This window comes from Xyrauchen texanus, chromosome 1, assembly GCF_025860055.1.
Source record: "Xyrauchen texanus isolate HMW12.3.18 chromosome 1, RBS_HiC_50CHRs, whole genome shotgun sequence".
In the NCBI taxonomy this organism is placed as follows: Eukaryota; Metazoa; Chordata; class Actinopteri; order Cypriniformes; family Catostomidae; genus Xyrauchen; species Xyrauchen texanus.
Window position 1 is genome coordinate 615,449 of NC_068276.1, and position 18,609 is coordinate 634,057.

The 18,609-nt window shown below is 39.3% G+C and overlaps 2 protein-coding genes across 2 annotated transcripts in view; both read right to left on the reverse strand.

Annotated features, from left to right (window-relative positions):
* LOC127648178 (histone H3) overlaps positions 1–18,609 on the reverse strand; it is a 1,095,985-nt gene that overhangs the window by 443,678 nt on the left and 633,698 nt on the right. The gene's annotated exons all lie outside the window — the stretch shown is intronic.
* On the reverse strand, positions 6,123–17,292 carry LOC127648151 (endonuclease domain-containing 1 protein-like). Its single transcript, XM_052132746.1, has 2 exons — positions 16,966–17,292; positions 6,123–7,343 (listed from the first exon to the last, which is right to left on the reverse strand). Exons 1-2 carry the CDS (start codon positions 17,263–17,265, stop codon positions 6,861–6,863), a joined length of 783 nt encoding a protein of 260 aa, XP_051988706.1. The 5' UTR covers positions 17,266–17,292; the 3' UTR covers positions 6,123–6,860.

The window sequence follows — 18,609 nt, forward strand, 5'->3', positions numbered from 1 at the left end:
ATAAAAGTTTGTAGTGCTGGAATTTATTTTATTTAACTTCACTCAAGTTATAAGTACACATTACTTAAATTTTTAAGTACATTCAACTTATCTGGGTTTACAGTGTAATAGTAAAAGCGTGCATGTTAAAAACACTGAACCAAGAACCAATGATGCTCCGAAAAATCTCTTACTCTAGTGACTGTATTAAGGATGTTTGAATGAAAACCAGACGAATGATGGTTAATGTCCCTCTTGACTTAATTTCCTTTTCTTGATCTCTGTCGTCAATATTAGCCAAAATGTCAGGATCTGATGTCTTCCAATTACACCAGCAGATGGAGACAGAGAGAGCCAGAGTTTTTAAATTTCAAACATACAAAGCAATTCTGAATTTTAAAGGTGGAATAGAGCTGTGCAACGTGACATCACGCAACAGTTTGCCGCGGTGGGTGATGGGTAATGCCATCAGGGTACCTGTGTTAAACCGGCAGACACGAATCAGACTCTGTGCTAATTAAAAGCATACAGATACATTTCGACTACTTTAAAACGGGAAGAACTTATTGCTAACACAAATAAGGAAAGATACTACACAGGAATTCCATGTTTTGCCATGGTATTGTCATTGTTCAACAATGTTAAGGATTTCCTGCCCATTACAAAAAAGTTGTCATCCTTTCAAATGCTTTTGTTGACACTCATACGTCTGCGACTTGATCTTCCAGTACAGCACCTTACCTATTTCTTTGATGTCTCATGTTAAGCTCTTTCCACTGCTTTTACTGACACCATAGATGTGTTGTATGCACGGCTTAACCCCTCGGTGTACTGGCCAGAGCGGCATTGCTTACAAGCCACAATGCCACATCAATTTTCGGAAGCTTTTGGGAAACGTGTTGCTATTATTGTCCACTTCTTTGAAATACGTACAGAAAGGCCATCAAATCTGAAAGCACGTGCACAGGCCTTTTCTCACTACAAAAGTACACACACCATGAAATACCTCATTGGTATTACACCACAAGGTGCAATATCATTTATTTCTAAAGGGTGGGGTGGGCGTACCTCTGACCAGCACATAACTGAGAACAGTGGCCTTTTTAACAAACTGTTACCAGGGGACATGGTGTTAGCTGATCGAGGCTTCGATATCAAGGATAGAGTGGGAATGATGTGTGCAGAGGTCAAAGTTCCTGCGTTCACTAAGGGAAGATGTCAACTCGATGCTAAGGATGTGGAAAATACGTGAGCGATTGCACACCTGAGGATTCATGTTGAAAGGGTGTTTGGTAGTATGTGCAACAAGTACACATTATTACATAAGAGAATACCAATTAGTTTGTTATGGGGATGTGATGGGGAGGAGATGACACTTCTTGACAAGATGGTGAATGTTTGCCGTGTACTTCTTAACATGTGTCCCAGTGTGGTTGTAAAACCAGATGAAGATGAGAAATGTGCATGTTAAAATTGTATGCTTCGTTGTACTGTTGTCAGGGCTGGACTAGGAAGAGTAATCGTCCGGGGATTTTACATGGCAACTGGCCAAACTTGTTTAACATAAATGCAATTTGGAAGTACAAAAACAACAGTTTTGGGGTGGATAAAATTGAACTGAATGTCTCCATCAATAAATGTAAACATGTCTGAGGAAACATCTTAAAGATTAAACAAAAAAATATCCACTGGTCTTTTGGGACTTCATAAGGATCAACATTTCCGATAATGTTGATTTTTCTGAACATAGCGTTTCTTGGCGTCCGGTAGGAGTTTGTCTCTGTACAAACCATCTTGTTTTAAACTATTTTTAAGCATACTTAAAATTACGTAAACTCAACCAATACGAGGTAAACGCTGCGTTTGCATGGTTACCGACTAGTGTGCGTGGCCTCACAATATGGCGGATCCTCCCCACTATACATTGCACGATGGCGTTGGTTGCCATTCTCTATAAAGCCATCTTTTCACTGCATCCGACAGATGATAGACCGGAAGTCATTCATTTCCAACGGAGAGTCGCATGGGGGCAGCGTGAGGTTCGATTAAATTAAATTAGGTTTCGATTGTATTATACTGGCTTTGTAAAGATTCAATTTACCTAGAAGACAAAGTAACAATAAAGAACAATCAAATTTAGCATCATTACAATGAATATCTGAAAGAAAAATCATAGTCTCTGTAATCTGCACCAATTTGTTAAAACATATTATTACATTTCTTGTCTAGAATATGAATACCATTTATTGAAAGTGTAGGAATATGATTAGACAAGCTAGCATAACTTAAGTGTGCTCTGATTAAAGATTTTAAGCTAAGAAACCTTTCTTGGTGGATTTCTATCAGCAACCAAATCAGGTGCCTCGTTAAAATCACCACCAAGTAAAACAAAGGCAGAAGGACATTTCATTTTTAGATTAATTGTTTTAGAAATGATATCATCAAATAGAGCTACATTTAACGAAGACCTGTTGAACCCATATATGTTAACCGTTATAAAAATACTACTATCTATATGGGTCACTAAAATATGGTTAATTTTAGTCCTGACCTTTTTTCTTCCTGACCCTGAAGAAAAAGATTCAGTGACCTTTCCTTTAAACCCAGTATTAAGTAACACAGCGACCCCTCCTGATGAACTGGACCATGACAGAACAAAACAGTGCTCCCCCACTGGTTACGCCAGAGCTTTTCATCCTCAACACATGAATGCGTTTCTTGCAGAAAGTATATGTCCCTTTTCTTAGATTTACAAAACAAAAATAAGTCTTCATGTAGTCCCCAAACATTCAATGAAAAACAAGAAAAACTTAAAGAGAACATTAGATTAGAACAGTACAGACTACAAAGAGTCTAATGAAATTACACAAACTTAAAACTTAACCCTTCTTAAAGGATATGCAAGACTTTGGTTTCAGAACCTCCAACCCAAGTACGGATTCTCTTTTGTTTCAAAAGTTCGGAACGTTTGGCTGATGTCCATATTGCATCGCGACATGTGCGGGATAAAAATTGCACGATAATGCATCGAGGATTAATGGTACCAGACTTTGGACCGGGCCGATGTGCGATATAACCATGTCCTGGAGCTTCTCTGCGGTGTACAGAGAGAGATTTCTGAATATCTCAGCGATCACATCTTAACATTCTCCCCTTCACACTCAGGAATCTCGGCTACACGGAGGTTCCATCCATGTTTTTTAACCATCAAAGTTGCTGCATTTCTCTTTGAGAGCTTTGTTCTCACTTTCTAACATCGCAAACTTTGTCTGTAGACTGATCACCTGTTCCGTCACATCTCCCACCTGCTTACTCATAGCTTCAAGGGAGCAAGTAAGCTTACAAATTGAGGCTGTGTTTTCTTTCAGAGATATCTTGACTGATTGCAGCTTAATCAATGATTCTTGCGGCCTGCTCAATTTTTCAATGGCTGTCAACAATACAGCATTAGTGGGAGAGTTGATTCGATTTATCTTCTGAGCAGGGGACTTGCTAGGAGTATCAGGGAAAGCCCCAAACTGTGCACCTTCAAGTTGTCGCTGTTGGCAAAAGCCTCAACTGAGGCTATCTACATTTCATCACCCATGTCTTTAGCAAGCAAGCTTCTTGACTTGTGCAAGAAAATTAATTCACCAAAACATAAGAAAGATGGGTCCGGCTATCATTATAATTTGGTCTGAAGAGGGTATATTAAGCTTTCGCTGCATAATACAGATAAACTTGAGCATAGAAGTTCAAAAAAAGTCCTGTATATGGAAATAAGAGAGCTACAAAGTTTCCTATTATCTCTGCGCCATCTTGCCGCCCCCCCACCGGGCATACTCTTTGATATGGGAAAGAATCAGACTTCCCATCACTAGTCGGAGTTGCATTGAAGTGACGTCACCTCCCCTTTTCGAATGATTGGCTAGAGGAGGAGCTGATGATCAAGAACTAGTGGATCAAAATTATACAATTTGCATATTGTTAGTCTCATTATTAAGTTTTATTATGTTTTGGCATAAGTATACATTGTTTTTATCCAATATAAATCATTTTATCGGTGTCCCCTGATTTCATGTCAGCCCTCTTACCCTCAACAAAAACCCTTGTAAAATAATGGTACACTCCAGTGACTGTTACATCATGTTACTTCCAGGAAGTTACATCATCTCTCAACCAGGATTCCAACAGTTAATACACATGTAAGTTTTTCTCTCTCTCTTCTATAGTGTTCTATTTTTGATCATTTATGAGGTTTAACTGAGGGGGAACATCATGCAACGTTAAAGTATATATTTAAATAATTATTTATTTCACGTAAAATTATCAATATCTACAAGTAATAACCTTTCAAAGTGTACAACATGCACTTTTGTGGCCTTGACATATTAGCTAGCATTTAGCAAATTAGCTTTAAATCATCAAACCTGTTACTGTCAGCCCTGTTTCCAGAATAACAGGTTTTGGCGTGGGTAACAAGGATGACATAGATTAGTTGTCACCTTAGGGTTAGGTGACCTCACCTAAGCCACACTGTTTTAAATGTTTATCTGTGTAAAATGCAAATATTTTTAAAGGTCATCCTGGGTGTGTTATTGAGCTAATGCCTATATCATTCAGTGTGGGTAGCATATGAGCACCAGTTATATTTTTAGTTAGTATTGTTGGCAGGGACGGGCCAATGGGGCTCTGCCTGGGGGGGCCCTGGGCTTTAAGATTACGTGATCCAGTTTGGCGATTCCCCCCCGCTCGAAAACCCATCAACAATGAAAATCAAAACACTGCACTGTGTCCTCATCCATACAAAAGGGTCCATCTGCAATTTGGGATCATCTCAGGCCTATTGTCAAGGGCAAAATTGGGTTTCGAAACTGGCGCCCAAGGGTGCTTTTGGCATCCACCTGTTAACGTGCTGGGCTCTTGCACAAGCTGCAGAATTATAAAAATCAAGCAAATTGAAAATTTTGAAAAAAAATGTGATAATTCAAGAGATATTTTGTAAACGTCAAAACTACATCTAAGAAAAAAGTTAATACCACAAAGTTGTTCAAATAAATGGGAAAATATTCCACATAGAGCCATTTTTACAATTTTTTTTGTCCTGGTCATTTTAACCCAGACAACTTTTTTTTTCCACATATATGAAAATACACACACACACACACACACATTGCAAATAAATGGATAAAAATACATTTATTTGCAAAAATAAAATACAGAAATATCATGTGTTCAGGAGCATCCCTATTCTTTAGATGAGCACATAAATGGTAAATGGTCTGCACTTATATAGTGCCTTTATAACCTTAACAGTATAAGTGCTTTACACTGTGACTCATTTACCCATTCACACACACGTTCATACACCAGTGGTGGCAGAGCTGCCATGCAAGGTGCTAGCCTGCCATTGGGAGCAACTTGGGGTTTAGTGTCTTTCCCAAGGACACTTCGGCATGTGGAGTCGTGTGGGCCGGGATTCAAACCACCAACCCTGCGAATAGTGGCCGACACGCTCTACCAACTGAGCCACAGCCGCCCCAAGCCACACATACTAAACAGGTGTTTATCAGGTGTTTATTCATATCAGTTCATATGAAACGGATCCAAAACACCTTCAATTCAATATAGTTCAGTGACTTTCCTTGCTCTCCTGACATGTCAATCTCTTAAAACAGCAATTTCATCAATGCTCTATTCTGTCGTCTTTCAATCGAATCTGGACTCTGTCCACAAACGCCTTTGCTCCAACATGGTACGCCGTCTTTTCCGCTCTCCTGGCACGCTCCACGTCTGGCCACAACTGCTGTTTCGTTGCTCTGTCAGTGAGCGTCAGATCCTCATTGAATTGCAGCTTGTTAATCTTCAGGTACTCGCTGTTTTTTGCCACCCTCCAAAGAATATCTTTCTCAGAACGTGAAATTAACTGAATAATGACAGGCCTAGCTCGCTGGTTGTCAGTGTTGATCCTGCCCAGTCGATGAACCACATCAGCAATGCCCTGTTGAGTGTTGGGACGACAGCATGACACTCCTCAATAACTCTGGTCTTGACATCCCATAAAGCCACGAATTCTACCTCCTTCCTTAACACTCTGCATCGGACAACCTCTCTTCCAAATTTGCAATTTTCTGCTCCTAGATTGTATTGATTTCATTAACTTAGTCAAGAGAGAGAAAACGCACACTAAACATTTTAGACAATGCATTTATTTAGCAAATGCGTTTACTCAACTTGAATCACAAATCAGGAAAAATACGAAAGTGATTTATCTTAATAGATCAAACAATGAAAGCAGTGCCACAATACCGAATATCAAGAGTAGATCTAAATATAGTACAGAAGAACAGAAATCCCAATGTGAATTTCCAACAAACTGCTTGAATAAAGATCTCACAATAATGGAAATATAAAATTTGACAACACATTTGAATAAATTATAAAATTGGAGTGATGCTTTTACTCTGTTATGTAAAATTAACCACATAGGCAACTACTATTAAAACACTTACATTTGAAAAATATTTCTTATATAACTTTATAGTTTGCATGTAGGATTATGAATTTATTCAGATTCCTTGTTATTTCTCATTTAAGGATAATACTAATGTCAGCTCATGCATTATGTTACATGTAAAATCTCATCATCTTTTTTATCGAAAAGAAAGCAATACATAGTTTTGGTATATAAATGCAAAAATGATCATTTCAACTCATCTGATTCACATTTAATTTGTATCCTAAATTACACCCCTGTCTTTCAGTTTAATGTTAACAGTGTGAAAATATTCATTCCTTACAGTATTATTAAATTACTCTGGGTAAAATACAATGATGTAAATGACTGTATTCTCATCAGGCGGAGAACTTGAGCCAAAAATGCAACATGCTGAATTTAATAATCAACATCTCCCACCAAATACTTGAAACTTAAACTGATAGAGATCAGAGAGCTCATCCTCCAGGTCAAGCACAGTCATCTTACTTGGTGTGATATTGCCAATATTCTCAACAATAAAACCCCTGGAAAACTGTGCTTTGTTTCTGTGATCAACACAACAGTAAGCACTCCATATATGGGTTGGTATATTTAAATAGTTTATGTCATCATTTTGATTGTTGTCTGGAACTGCTCCTACGACAACATATGCTCTGTAACCCTTGTTCAAACAGTAATTAGTCAAAATGACCGAAAGACGATGTTCCAGAACATTCCACTGGCCTCTGTTGAGTCCTCGGTCCTGTGGTATTGCATTAGTGAGGGCAAATGTAGCGTTACAATCTACTTGTGTGGCTGTGTGTTGAACAGGATACAGATGACCTCGGTCCCAATCTATTCCTAATCGATTATAATCTGCATTAGAAGCTTGATGGTCATGGTTGATCTGTTGGAGATGGATGGTAGAATGGAGTAAAGACGTTTGTTCTTTTTGAAGCTATTGGGAAGTTGAAGGACAGACAGACAGATAGATAGGACAGACAAGACAGATAGCTAGACAGTTGCTATTGTGTTCTGTGTGGTCACCAGGGCGTTGATAAGTGGCTGCTAGGGCATTGCTAGGTGGTTGCTAGGCAGTTGCTGGGGTGTTCATGGTGGTCGCTAGGGCATTGCTAGGTGGTTGCTAAGGTATTCCATCTGGTTGCTAGGGAATGGATGTTTTAGAATTAGCTAGGTGTTGCTAGCATATTTTAGCACTTATCTAGGTGTTGTTAGCATATTTTAGCACTTAGCTAGGTGTTGCTAACATATTTTAGCACTTAGCAAGGTGTTGCTAGCATATTTTAGCACTTATCTAGGTATTGTTAGCATATTTTAGCACTTAGTTAGGTGTTGCTAGTATGTTGTAGCCTGTTTCTAGCATGTTTTAGCACTTAGCTAGGTGTTGCTAGCATATTTTAGCACTTATCTAGGTGTTGTTAGCATATTTTAGCACTTAGTTAGGTGTTGCTAGCATATTTTAGCACTTATCTAGGCGTTGCTAGCATATTTTAGCACTTAGTTAAGTGTTGCTAGTATGTTGTAGCCTGTTTCTAGCATGTTTTGGCACTTAGTTAGGTGTTTCTAGCATATTTTAGCACTTAGCTAGGTGTTGCTAGCATATGTGAGCATGTTGCTTTACAGCATAAGTTAGAACAGCCTGAAGCTATGTGATAAACCTGGTGGATGTATCTTGAATCCTCTTTATGATTTATTATAGGAAAGGTTTTCAATCTTCAATTGGAATTTAGGACTACAGACATTTTGTACAGATATTATTTCCATATGGTTCCAAAGTAATTAGCAAAATATAAATTAGTCTACAGGAGCATTACTGTCAAAATGTTCTTTTAAAATGACTTTTACATAAAATATGAACTTATTCACTAGATTCTAGGCCTGTATACACAGATCTTTATCTTACCAGTAGGAATTCTCCAAAGAGTTCACAAATCTGTTAAGAGCAAGTTTCACTAAGATAATCTTAATGAAAGAGTAAGGCAGAGTTGATATGGATGATTTCCCATTCAATTAGCAGGGAGTCTGGGTATCTCAGCAAGTATTAATGCTGACTATCACCCCTGAAGTCGCAAGTTCGAATCCAGGGTGTGCTGAGTGACTCCAGCCAGGTCTCCTAAGCAACCAAATTGGCCCGGTTGCTAGGGAGGGTAGAGTCACATGGGGTAACCTCCTCGTGATTGCGTTTAGGGGTTCTCTCTCTCAATGGGGCGTGTGGTAAATTGTGTGTGGATCGTGGAGAGTAGCATGTGCCTCCACATGCTGTGAGTCTCCACGGTGTCATACACAACGAGTCACGTGATAAGAGGCGCGGATTGATTGACTCAGACTTGTCCTCCAATATGGCGAGAAAAGGGGGTTAAAAAAGATTAAGATTTGCTCTCAGCTCCTAAATTTCTTTGGAGTGCTGGAGAGGTCTCCTAACCTGGTTAAGAGTAGCACGATGACTGTGTTATGGTGAAACCATGAACTTTCAAACAAAGGCAGAGTGTGTTAGGCTTACATGTAATTTTGGAAAATGTGATTAGACGTTGAGCAAATAAGTCAAATCAATCAACATCATTTTTAAATTGCATCATTTTTTTTTTTATTTAATGAATATATTGAAAATCATTATTGTGGATGTATAAAAGATTTGAATAAATGGGCCAGCTAAAGATATAGCTTTCAGAAACTGCAAGAACTAATAAATACAATCTAAATATAAAAACTAAAAATCAATGATGAAAATAATCAGCAACGGGATATCTTCACTGTAGCACAGCGAACCTCCATCAGTGATGTCACTTTACAGTAGTGTGGAAAAGCACTTTGTGGAGCACAACAACAGAGAAAGAGGATGGGATCATTTTGATTAAAAGATAGATTTTGATCAAATATTTCTGAAATGTTAAACATTAAATCTTTACCTCTAAATTGACTGTGGTTAAATTTATTTTATTTTTTTTGATAACGTGAAAGCATATTTTTGCACACAATGCTTAGTGTACACTTACCCACTTTATAGACTGTATAGTATGCAAGTAGTATACGTAAAAAAAATTGTAGCCTTCAATTTGCACATTCTTTGCAGGGGAACATCGGGCAAGATGTTGGGATAATGTTTTAAAATTCTGTAAATTATAACTGGCTTCCTTAATTAATTAATTAATTAATTAATGTATTGACAGAAAACAACCTATTATTAAACGAATGTTTTATAGTGTGTTAAATTAAACCATGAATGAATGGTGTCATACTGCTCTGACTTGAAACCTTTGTAGGCTCACTATTGGCTGATTGTATGGTTGAGGCTGGCCATTTTGGGTAGACATCAATGTAGTCCTAATTTCACAACACTTAAGTGTCCCCACAGTCAGCACCTAAGAATCAGTCTAAGACTTTACTGAAAGTTGCTTTTAGCATCTTTATAAGAAGCTCCTATTCTTAAACAAGTCTTCTTTTTGATAAGAATTTTTTGACACTTTTTAAGACTATTTTTAAGAGCATTTCTGAGAAGTTTTATACATACGACCCCAGGAACTGATACAGCTTGATTTGATCTTTAGTAGGCTGCATTAGACTCTATGAACCTCATATACCTCAATGTAGGATCATTTGTAAATCACACGCTTTATGTCATGAATTCATAAAACATGAAATATTATTATGACACACTGGCGGCCAAAAGTTTGGAATAATGTACAGATGTTTCTCTTATGGAAAGAAATTGGTACTTTTATTCACCAAAGTGGCATTGAACTGATCACAATGTATAGTCAGGACATTAATAATGGGACACATTACTATTACAATTAGAATTTTTTTTTCAGAACTTCTTAGACTACTTAAAATAGTTCTCATCAAAAATCCTCCATGTGCAGCAATGGAGTCGTGGCCAGACGTGGAGTGTGCCATGAGGGTGGAAAAGACGGCTGTTGTGTCGTCACGTACAAAATAAATGAGAGCACACACAGAGTAGCGAACATGTCTCTTTACTTTTTCATTCTCTCTTCCTCCTCTCTCCTCCTATCTCCATATCTAGCACAATATCTCCATCTAGTGGAGATTTATGAAATGACAACTTAACAAGAGAACACAACATTTCCCCCTGACTTAATTTGTTTCCATCTGCAGTTACAATGAACATTGCTAAACAATATATTCAGTCGTTTTATTTTCTTACCCGATTTCTTTACTTATAGTAGAAACACAGAACAATGTCTAACAATGTCTCTTGACAAAACACATATAGCATGAATAGTTACATGAACATCCTTTCAGTTCAAACCACAACTTTCCTGAACTAAACTTCTGGGTATTTTCTATTTCTTTCTTCTTTGCCTTCTATAACAGTTTAGGTTACATACTCTTTCAACCATACTGGCTTACTTCTACAACGTCCCTCAATGGTTGTTACCATTTCCAGGTGGTGCAGTAGGAGTTAACACAGAGTGTTCAGGAACATGAGTAAATTCTGTGAGCAGTGGTGCCAAATGAGATACGTCCCAAGTTCGTCCATCACTCAGTTCAAAACTATGTGTCCCCTTCCTTCTAACAACCTGCATAGGGTTGCTGAATTTTGATTTCCCTTTTCTCACATGCACAGGTTTTCGCACCTGTACAAAATCGCCTTCCTTGAGCCCCGGAGTCTTTGCTTATCGCTTTGTATCCAGGTATGCTTTCATTTTCCTCTGGTTTCGCATCACTTTTGTTTTCAGCTTTTTTATAGCCGGATTCACATTGCACTTTGGAAGAATTGTCAATTTTGTTCTCATTTTCCTTCCAAACATCAGCTCAAAAGGAGAAATTCCTGTCGTGACATGAGGTGTGGCTCGGTAAGTTTGCAGAAAATCCGCAATGAACGATGTCCAAGGGGCTCTTTCCCTTTCTGCAGTCAGAATAGCCTCCTTCAGCACCTTATTCCAGCGCTCCACAGCTCCATTTCCTTCCGGGTTATATATAGAAGTACGGATGTGCTTTACATCTCTTTCTTGTAGGAATAGTTTGAACTCTGTTGACCGGAACTGAGGTCCATTATCAGTAACAACCTCCAGAGGGTTCCCTTTCTGGCTGAACACTGACCTCAGAAAACAATTAATGGTAGATGCAGTCACGTGAGGTGCAAAAGCTACCTCTGGCCATTTTGAATGGTAGTCAATCAATGTGATAGCGTATCTACAACTAACAGGACCAATGTCGAAAGGACCCACCACATCGATGCCCAGTTTCTGCCACGGACCAATTGGATAGTCAACTGGGGTAAGTGGTGCATGTGTGGTTCTAGCAGTTTTATCATTGAGTTGGCAGGTGACGCAGGTTGCAATTGTGAGCTGTACCTGCGAATCCATCTTAGGCCACCAGTAGAACTCCCTAAGCCGTTGCTTAGTTCTCACAATGCCTTGATGGCCATCATGAGCGAGGGTGACCAAACGTGAACGTAAACTAAGTGGCACAATCAGTCTGTGTGGTCCTCGTAGCACATACGAGTCCAAAATAGACAGTTCGTCTCGTATTGGAAAGTACCTGGAAATGTCAGGATGCAGGGCTTTGGATGTAGCGGGCCAGCCATACTCAATGTATTGACGAAGTTGGCAAGCTCAGGACATGAGGAGCTTTCAGCAGCAAACTCGGCCACAGGAACAGCTGACAGGAGTGTAGTGATAGCAACAGTTTCGGGTTCCGAATCAAGGTCAGAATTAATTTCATTTGGCAATGGAAGATGTGAAAGACAATCCGCTACCTGGTTGTCAACCCCCCGTCTGTACTGCATAGTATAGTTGAAGCAGAGCAGTCTGGCGGACCATCGTGCTACTCTTAGTCCAGCTCGTCCAATACCTTTAGTAGTCAAAAGGGTGGTTAGGGCTTGGTGATCTGATCTTAATGTGAAGTGTTTGCCCCACAGGTATGTTCTCCAACGCTCAATGACCCAGACACAAGCAAGGGCTTCTTTTTCAACAACCGAATATTTCCTTTCTGCCAATGTCAAGCTTCTGGATGCGAAAGCCACGGTCCTTTCTGCCTTATCTGGATGAAGCTGAGTCAGGATGCCACCTACGCCGTAGTCTGAGGCATCTGTTGTAACAAATGTGGGCAAAGCAGGATCAAATAAAGCCAATGCAGGGCTCTGTGCAATCAGTTCTTTTGCTTCCTGGAAACTTTCGTGTGCTTTATTACTCCATGCAAAATTTGAATTTACTCTAAGGGCATCTCTCATAGGCTCAACAACAGCTGCGTAGTTAGGAATGAATTTAGCATACCAAGCGGCGAGACCTAGAAATGATCTTAGTGTGGGCGCATCCGACGGTGGTGGAGCATTGCGTATTGCTTCCACGTGACTGTGATCAGGCATCAGTCCCTCTTTGGAGATGGTATGTCCCAGAAATGTGAGCTTTTCCTGGCGAAATGTACATTTCTTCTCATTTAGATGCAGACCTGCTTCTTGTAGTTTGTGCAGCACTATTTTAAGGTGAGTATCTTGGCTAGTAACAGAGTCACCAAATACAATTATGTCATCCAGATAACACTGGACGCCTATAACACCCCTGAGAATAGTAAACATCATTTTTTGAAAAGCCGCTGGGGCTGATGCTAATCCGTAGCAAACCCGCTTGAAACGAAACAACCCATGATGTGTTATAAAAGCAGTAAGGTCCCTACTGTCCTCATGTAGTGATACCTGATGGTAAGCATTTGCCAGGTCGATTGTAGAAAACATCACAGCCCCTCTCAAGTGTGAAAAGAGTTCTTCAATGTGTGGAATGGGGTAGCTGTCCACAACGATTGCTTTGTTGGGTTCCCTAAGTTCCACACACATTCTGATGTCTCCAGATTTCTTTTGAATCACTACGATGGGCGAAACCCAAGGCGAAGTATCCACTCTTTCAATAATATCTGCTGCTAGTAGGCGGTTCAGCTCTGCAGACACAGCATCCCTTACTGAAAAAGGTAGTCTGCGTAGCTTCTGTTGCACGGGAATAACATTTTCATGCATTTACACTTTGTGTACATAGTTCTTTGCACAGGCAAAGGATGGCGTATCCGTATGGAACACTTGTTGCACTGACTGTTTGGGGGTGAGTACTTTATTTCCTGTTATGCACAAATTCAATGAATATATTAAGTCCATGCCCATAAGTGCGTTTCCACTTTTCACAATATAGAATGTTGCAGGTACTGAATGTTCACCATGTCGCGCAGACGTCTCAATACATCCCAGCACTGGAAGATCATCTTTTGAATATGTGACAAGACGCACGTCTGACTGTTTCAAGGGTAGTTCAGAGAAGTATTGCTTATATATATGCTCTGGAAGCAAAGATACGGATGATCCAGTATCAACAATCAGTTCTTGCGTCGTAGTACCAGAAAATGTGCCCATTTCAATGTCACACACAATTTTGTTTGCAGCAGCAAATGTGTTAGTCATGTACAAAACTTCAGGGACTTCGATTTCTCTGACGTCCTGTCTTCGTCCAGAGCGGCACACTTTTGCAAAATGTCCCATTTTACCACATAATTTACATGTCTTATTTAAAGCAGGGCACGGCTTGGAATTTGCCAAATGGCAGCTGGAATCACAGTGATAACATTTGCGTGCAGAATGACTCTGGGTTTTACCTTGTGTGGTTCTACGCATGGTCGTTTCCTTTTTTCTGACCTATAGCCGTTGAACTGGTAAGTCGGCAGGTTTTGCAAATTCACTCGCATTAGCCATGGCATTTTCCACTTGAACGGCCACTTGCACTGCTCTATCTAACGTTAAATCAGCTTCAAGTAGTAAGCTTTCACGAATTCTGCTGCTGTGCACTTTCTCAACAATTTGATCTCTTAGCATTTCATCTTCTTTGTCACCAAATGCACATAAGGACACCATATCACGAAGCGCGGCCACATACTGAAGTATATTTTCGTCATGCCTTTGCTCCCTTTGACGAAATTTATGTCGTTCAGCAATGCCATTAACTTTTGGTACAAAATGCGTTCTGAGAGCTGTAAGAGCAGATGCATAGGTCGTACCGGTATTAGGAAGAGTGTAGAAAATTCTCTGTGCTTCTGTGCCCAGGCAGTGAAGCAGTGTAGCACGCTTCCGAGTATCAGGCCAGTCATCTCCCTCAGCATGAATCGCCAACAAGTAATTCTCAAACATTTGCGTCCATATCCCAAATGGAACTGCAGGCTCACCAGGACATTGTAAGTATGTAGAAGGAAGATGAACTGCCATCCTCGTCGCCAATTTGTTGTGTCGTCACATACAAAATAAATGAGAGCACACACAGAGTAGCGAACATGTCTCTTTACTTTTTCATTCTCTCTTCCTCCTCTCTCCTCCTATCTCCATATCTAGCACAATATCTCCATCTAGCGGAGATTTATCAAATGACAACGTAACAAGAGAACACAACAACGGCGTAATATTTTAACAAATAAATAATATACTACAGTATGGGAAATTCACAAATATTCATAAATAGTAAGATGGATTTGGCGACATGACTGCATAAGGGTAATGCATTCTTTTCAGCTACTGTATTTGCTTATTTAGCAGATGCTCTTAAAGGGACAAAGGCCGCTTAAACTTCACGTGCAAGAATGCCACGACCAATTAGCTTAGCTTAGTTTAGTGACGTGTTTCTGTGCTACTACCTACAAACAATATATTTTTCATAGAATGAAAATAAATGATGTCCAAGAGCACATCTGGTTCTCCAGAAATGCCACAGATGCTTTGGAAAGGGAGCTAGTAACATGAAAAAAATGGTGGAAACATAAATCCACATCCAGACACTGACGTGGAATTTTTATATTAAAAGCCTTTATTACACGGGCTACATCTTAAAAAGCACCAATGCAAGGGGCCTGGGTAGCTCGGCGAGTAAAGACGCTGACTACCACACCCGGAGTCGGAAGCTTGAATCCAGGGTGTGTTGAGTGACTCCAGTCAGGCTTCCTAAGCAACCAATTGGCCCGGTTGCTAGGGTGGGTAGAGTCACGTTGGGTTAAGGTCCTCGTGGTCGCTATAATGTGGTTCTCGCTCTCGGTGGTCCCTTCAAGTTTGTTTATATTTATATAATTGTGTTTCTACAGTCTGTACCACAGTCATTCTTCTTATTTCATCAAGGCTTTTGTTTATTGTTTTTAAAATAACCTCACTGAACTGAACTGCAAAAAAGAAGCATCCAGTCAAATTAACAAGTTGGCAAGTTGTAAATGTGTATGTAAATGTAAGTTAAAGGCAGTAAATATCAGCATGTCTTAATCATGTAATACCATATTTTAAACCATGTATTTTTCTACAATAGCTCTGATCTGCTTAGAAGATGTGTAACTGACTAACATACAAAACAAACAGTATCACATTTGGTCACTTTATTCTGTTGCTTTTCACTCTACATGTAGAAACACATACATTACTGCTGCTTTTTCTCTTAACATGCCACAAACTGATAAAGTCTATATACTCATGGCTGATGTTTTTGTGCTTTTTATTTTCAATAGTCAAGAAATCATCGCTGAAGACCCTGAAGAAATGGCAGATATTCATCTTCAGACCCAACAAAACCAAACACTGCTTTTCTCCAAACCCTGAAGTAATAAGACTGAACTAGTAAGTTGTTGTCAGCTGACAGCTTCATTGAATTCTACCCACTCAACACCAGTTTCATGTACAGCAGTAAAGAGAAGACTCAGGGGTGCAGGCCTTACGGGAAGAACTGCAAATAAAAGACACTTTTGAAACAGAAAAACAAAAAGAAAAGGTTTGAGTGGACATATAAACACAAACATTGGACAACAGATAATTGGAAAAGAGTGTTATGGATCTTAACCCCATTGAGCTTTTGTGGGATCAGATAGACTGTAAGGTGCGTGAGAAGTGTCCGACAAGACAGTCACATCTATGGCAAGTGCTGCAGGAAGTGTGTGAAATGTCACCTGAGTATCTGGACAAACTGACAGCTAGAATAACAAGATCTGCAAAGCTGTCATTGCTGCACGTGGAGGATTTTTGATGAGAACTTTAAGTAGTCTAAGAAGTTCTGACATTTTTTTGCAAATTGTAATAGTAATGTGTGACGTTATTAATGTCCTGACTATACATTGTGATATTCAATGCCATCTTGGTGAATAAAAGTACCAATTTCTTTCCAAAAGACAAAAATCGGTACATTATTCCAAACTTTTGGCCACCAGTGTGTCATAATAATATTGTAATATATTGTTTTTAATGTGGATTGACGACAGTAGGCATGCTTTGGATCATTTGTGAGTCACTCTTGGCGGTTAACAAGTCCTCACGAGGACTTCTAATCTGTCGTGGGTTTAGGAGCTACTTTTATCGTTAAAATGCTTCATGAATTACTCTTAGATTAACATTTTATGAGTCCTAAAATTATGAGTGACATGCTCCTAATTTTGAAGAGTTGCTCATATATTTCCATGTTAAGATGTGTTGTGAATACGGGCCCTGATAAACTTTCAGACAATTAGCAACACAAAAAAGAACAAAAACACTGATTGATATTGAATCTCACCTCCGGTTCAATTCTCCATGGAATTCCAGCTCTTCTGACTTCACCAGTTTCTCTGTATCTGTACGCTGACCAAACAGGAATATGCCAGTTGGTATCATAATACGTCGCAAATCTATCATATCCCCTATAATCCTGGCAGATTCTTTTATAATTTTGCCCTTGCAGGTTAGTGGGTGTAACCCGACCATTTTGCGTCTTTAGAAAGAATTCAGGACAATTTTCTAAAAAGTTCGGCACGAGCCTGCATGAAGACAGTAGACTAAAGGACAGCAGGACGAGCAGAGACCACAGGAGTTTCATTGTAAACTGCACCAATGACAATGAGAATGAAACTAGATTTGGACACTCTCTTTAAAGATTATATCAATGTCAGTGAAGAATGAAACTGATAGGTGATGACTGCATGAGTTACTGTACAGTAAAGGCATCAGAGCTGTTGGTTGGGTTTTAGAGGTTGCACGTTTCGCATGTTTTAGGTTTTGGCCAACAGGGATTGAACCGGTTTAGCACATTCCACAAAGTGTGTGTGTGTGAGAGAGAGAGAGAGAGAGAGAGAGAGAGAGAGAGAGAGAAAGAGAGATGTAAGATAAGGTAGGTAAGCTTTTATCTAGAATTATGTGAAACTAGCATGACAATTAGTATGATTTAAGGACATTACACGGCTGCATGATTCCCTCCTTACAAGTGCAGACTATAGGGTGTAGTACATTAGAGTTAGTAAATGGTGAAATCATTTTTACTTCTGGGTGAATTATTCCTTTAAAACTGACACTCAAGAAATTACATCACCTGAATTCTTTCTAGAGTATGGCAGAAAGACTGTCAATTTAACACGTTAATTTAGAGGAATTAGCTATATAGCTGAACAAATATCATTCATGGAGTCAATCAAGGAAACACACTGGAGTGGATCAAATATCACAATTCATAACCAACTAAGTAACACTTTCAGAACTGACAAAGGAATGGACAAAACAGGAGGGTACTTATACAAGAAGGTGCTGAACAGATGGAAGTGATGAGGGCAGTGCATTATGGGAAATGTTGTTGGAGAATATTCTGACAACAGATGACAAAAAAACATTTCAAAATAAGTGTCAATGGAACAAAACAGAGAATAACTGACAATAACAAAATCAGTGCAATTAATCATATCACCAGACCCGTACGCAAGTTCTGCGAAAGTGATGGCAGTCGACTCGACAGCAAGATCTCGTGCTCTTCGCTTTCAAATTATGTCACTTAAAGCGTGATTGCGTCACTCAAGGCTAGCTAGAAGGCCTCGACTGGGATATTTCCTAAAGATCACACAAACTAAGAACAAATAAATCAATCTGATTGGCTGATGAATCTGACAATCTGACTTTAGTTGCTCATTTGCACTTTTGAGGGATTCTGAAGAAACTCTGAAGGCCTGACGGGGTGCAGCTCAGACTCACGCGCTGTTTTGGGGATGTGATTTGTGAAATAGTTGTCACACTTTGCTTGTAAGCATCAAGGAATAAATTCTGACTGGATAAACTTTCAATTTTTCTCTGTTTGCTTGTAGATTTATTAAGAGTGGAAAGCGATTAAAAATACATAGGCAAAAAGGTGATTGAGAATGAAAGGATGAAAATTTTTTATTTATTTGGCATGTTAGGC

Bases quoted from the DNA above. Each gene is read 5' to 3' on its own strand.
- LOC127648151 (XM_052132746.1), bottom strand. From the start codon at position 17,265: ATGAAACTCCTGTGGTCTCTGCTCGTCCTGCTGTCCTTTAGTCTACTG. The intron at 7,344-16,965 runs GTGAGATTCAAT...CATCTCCAACAG, and splicing joins CATGGAGAATTGAACCGGAG to ATCAACCATGACCATCAAGC.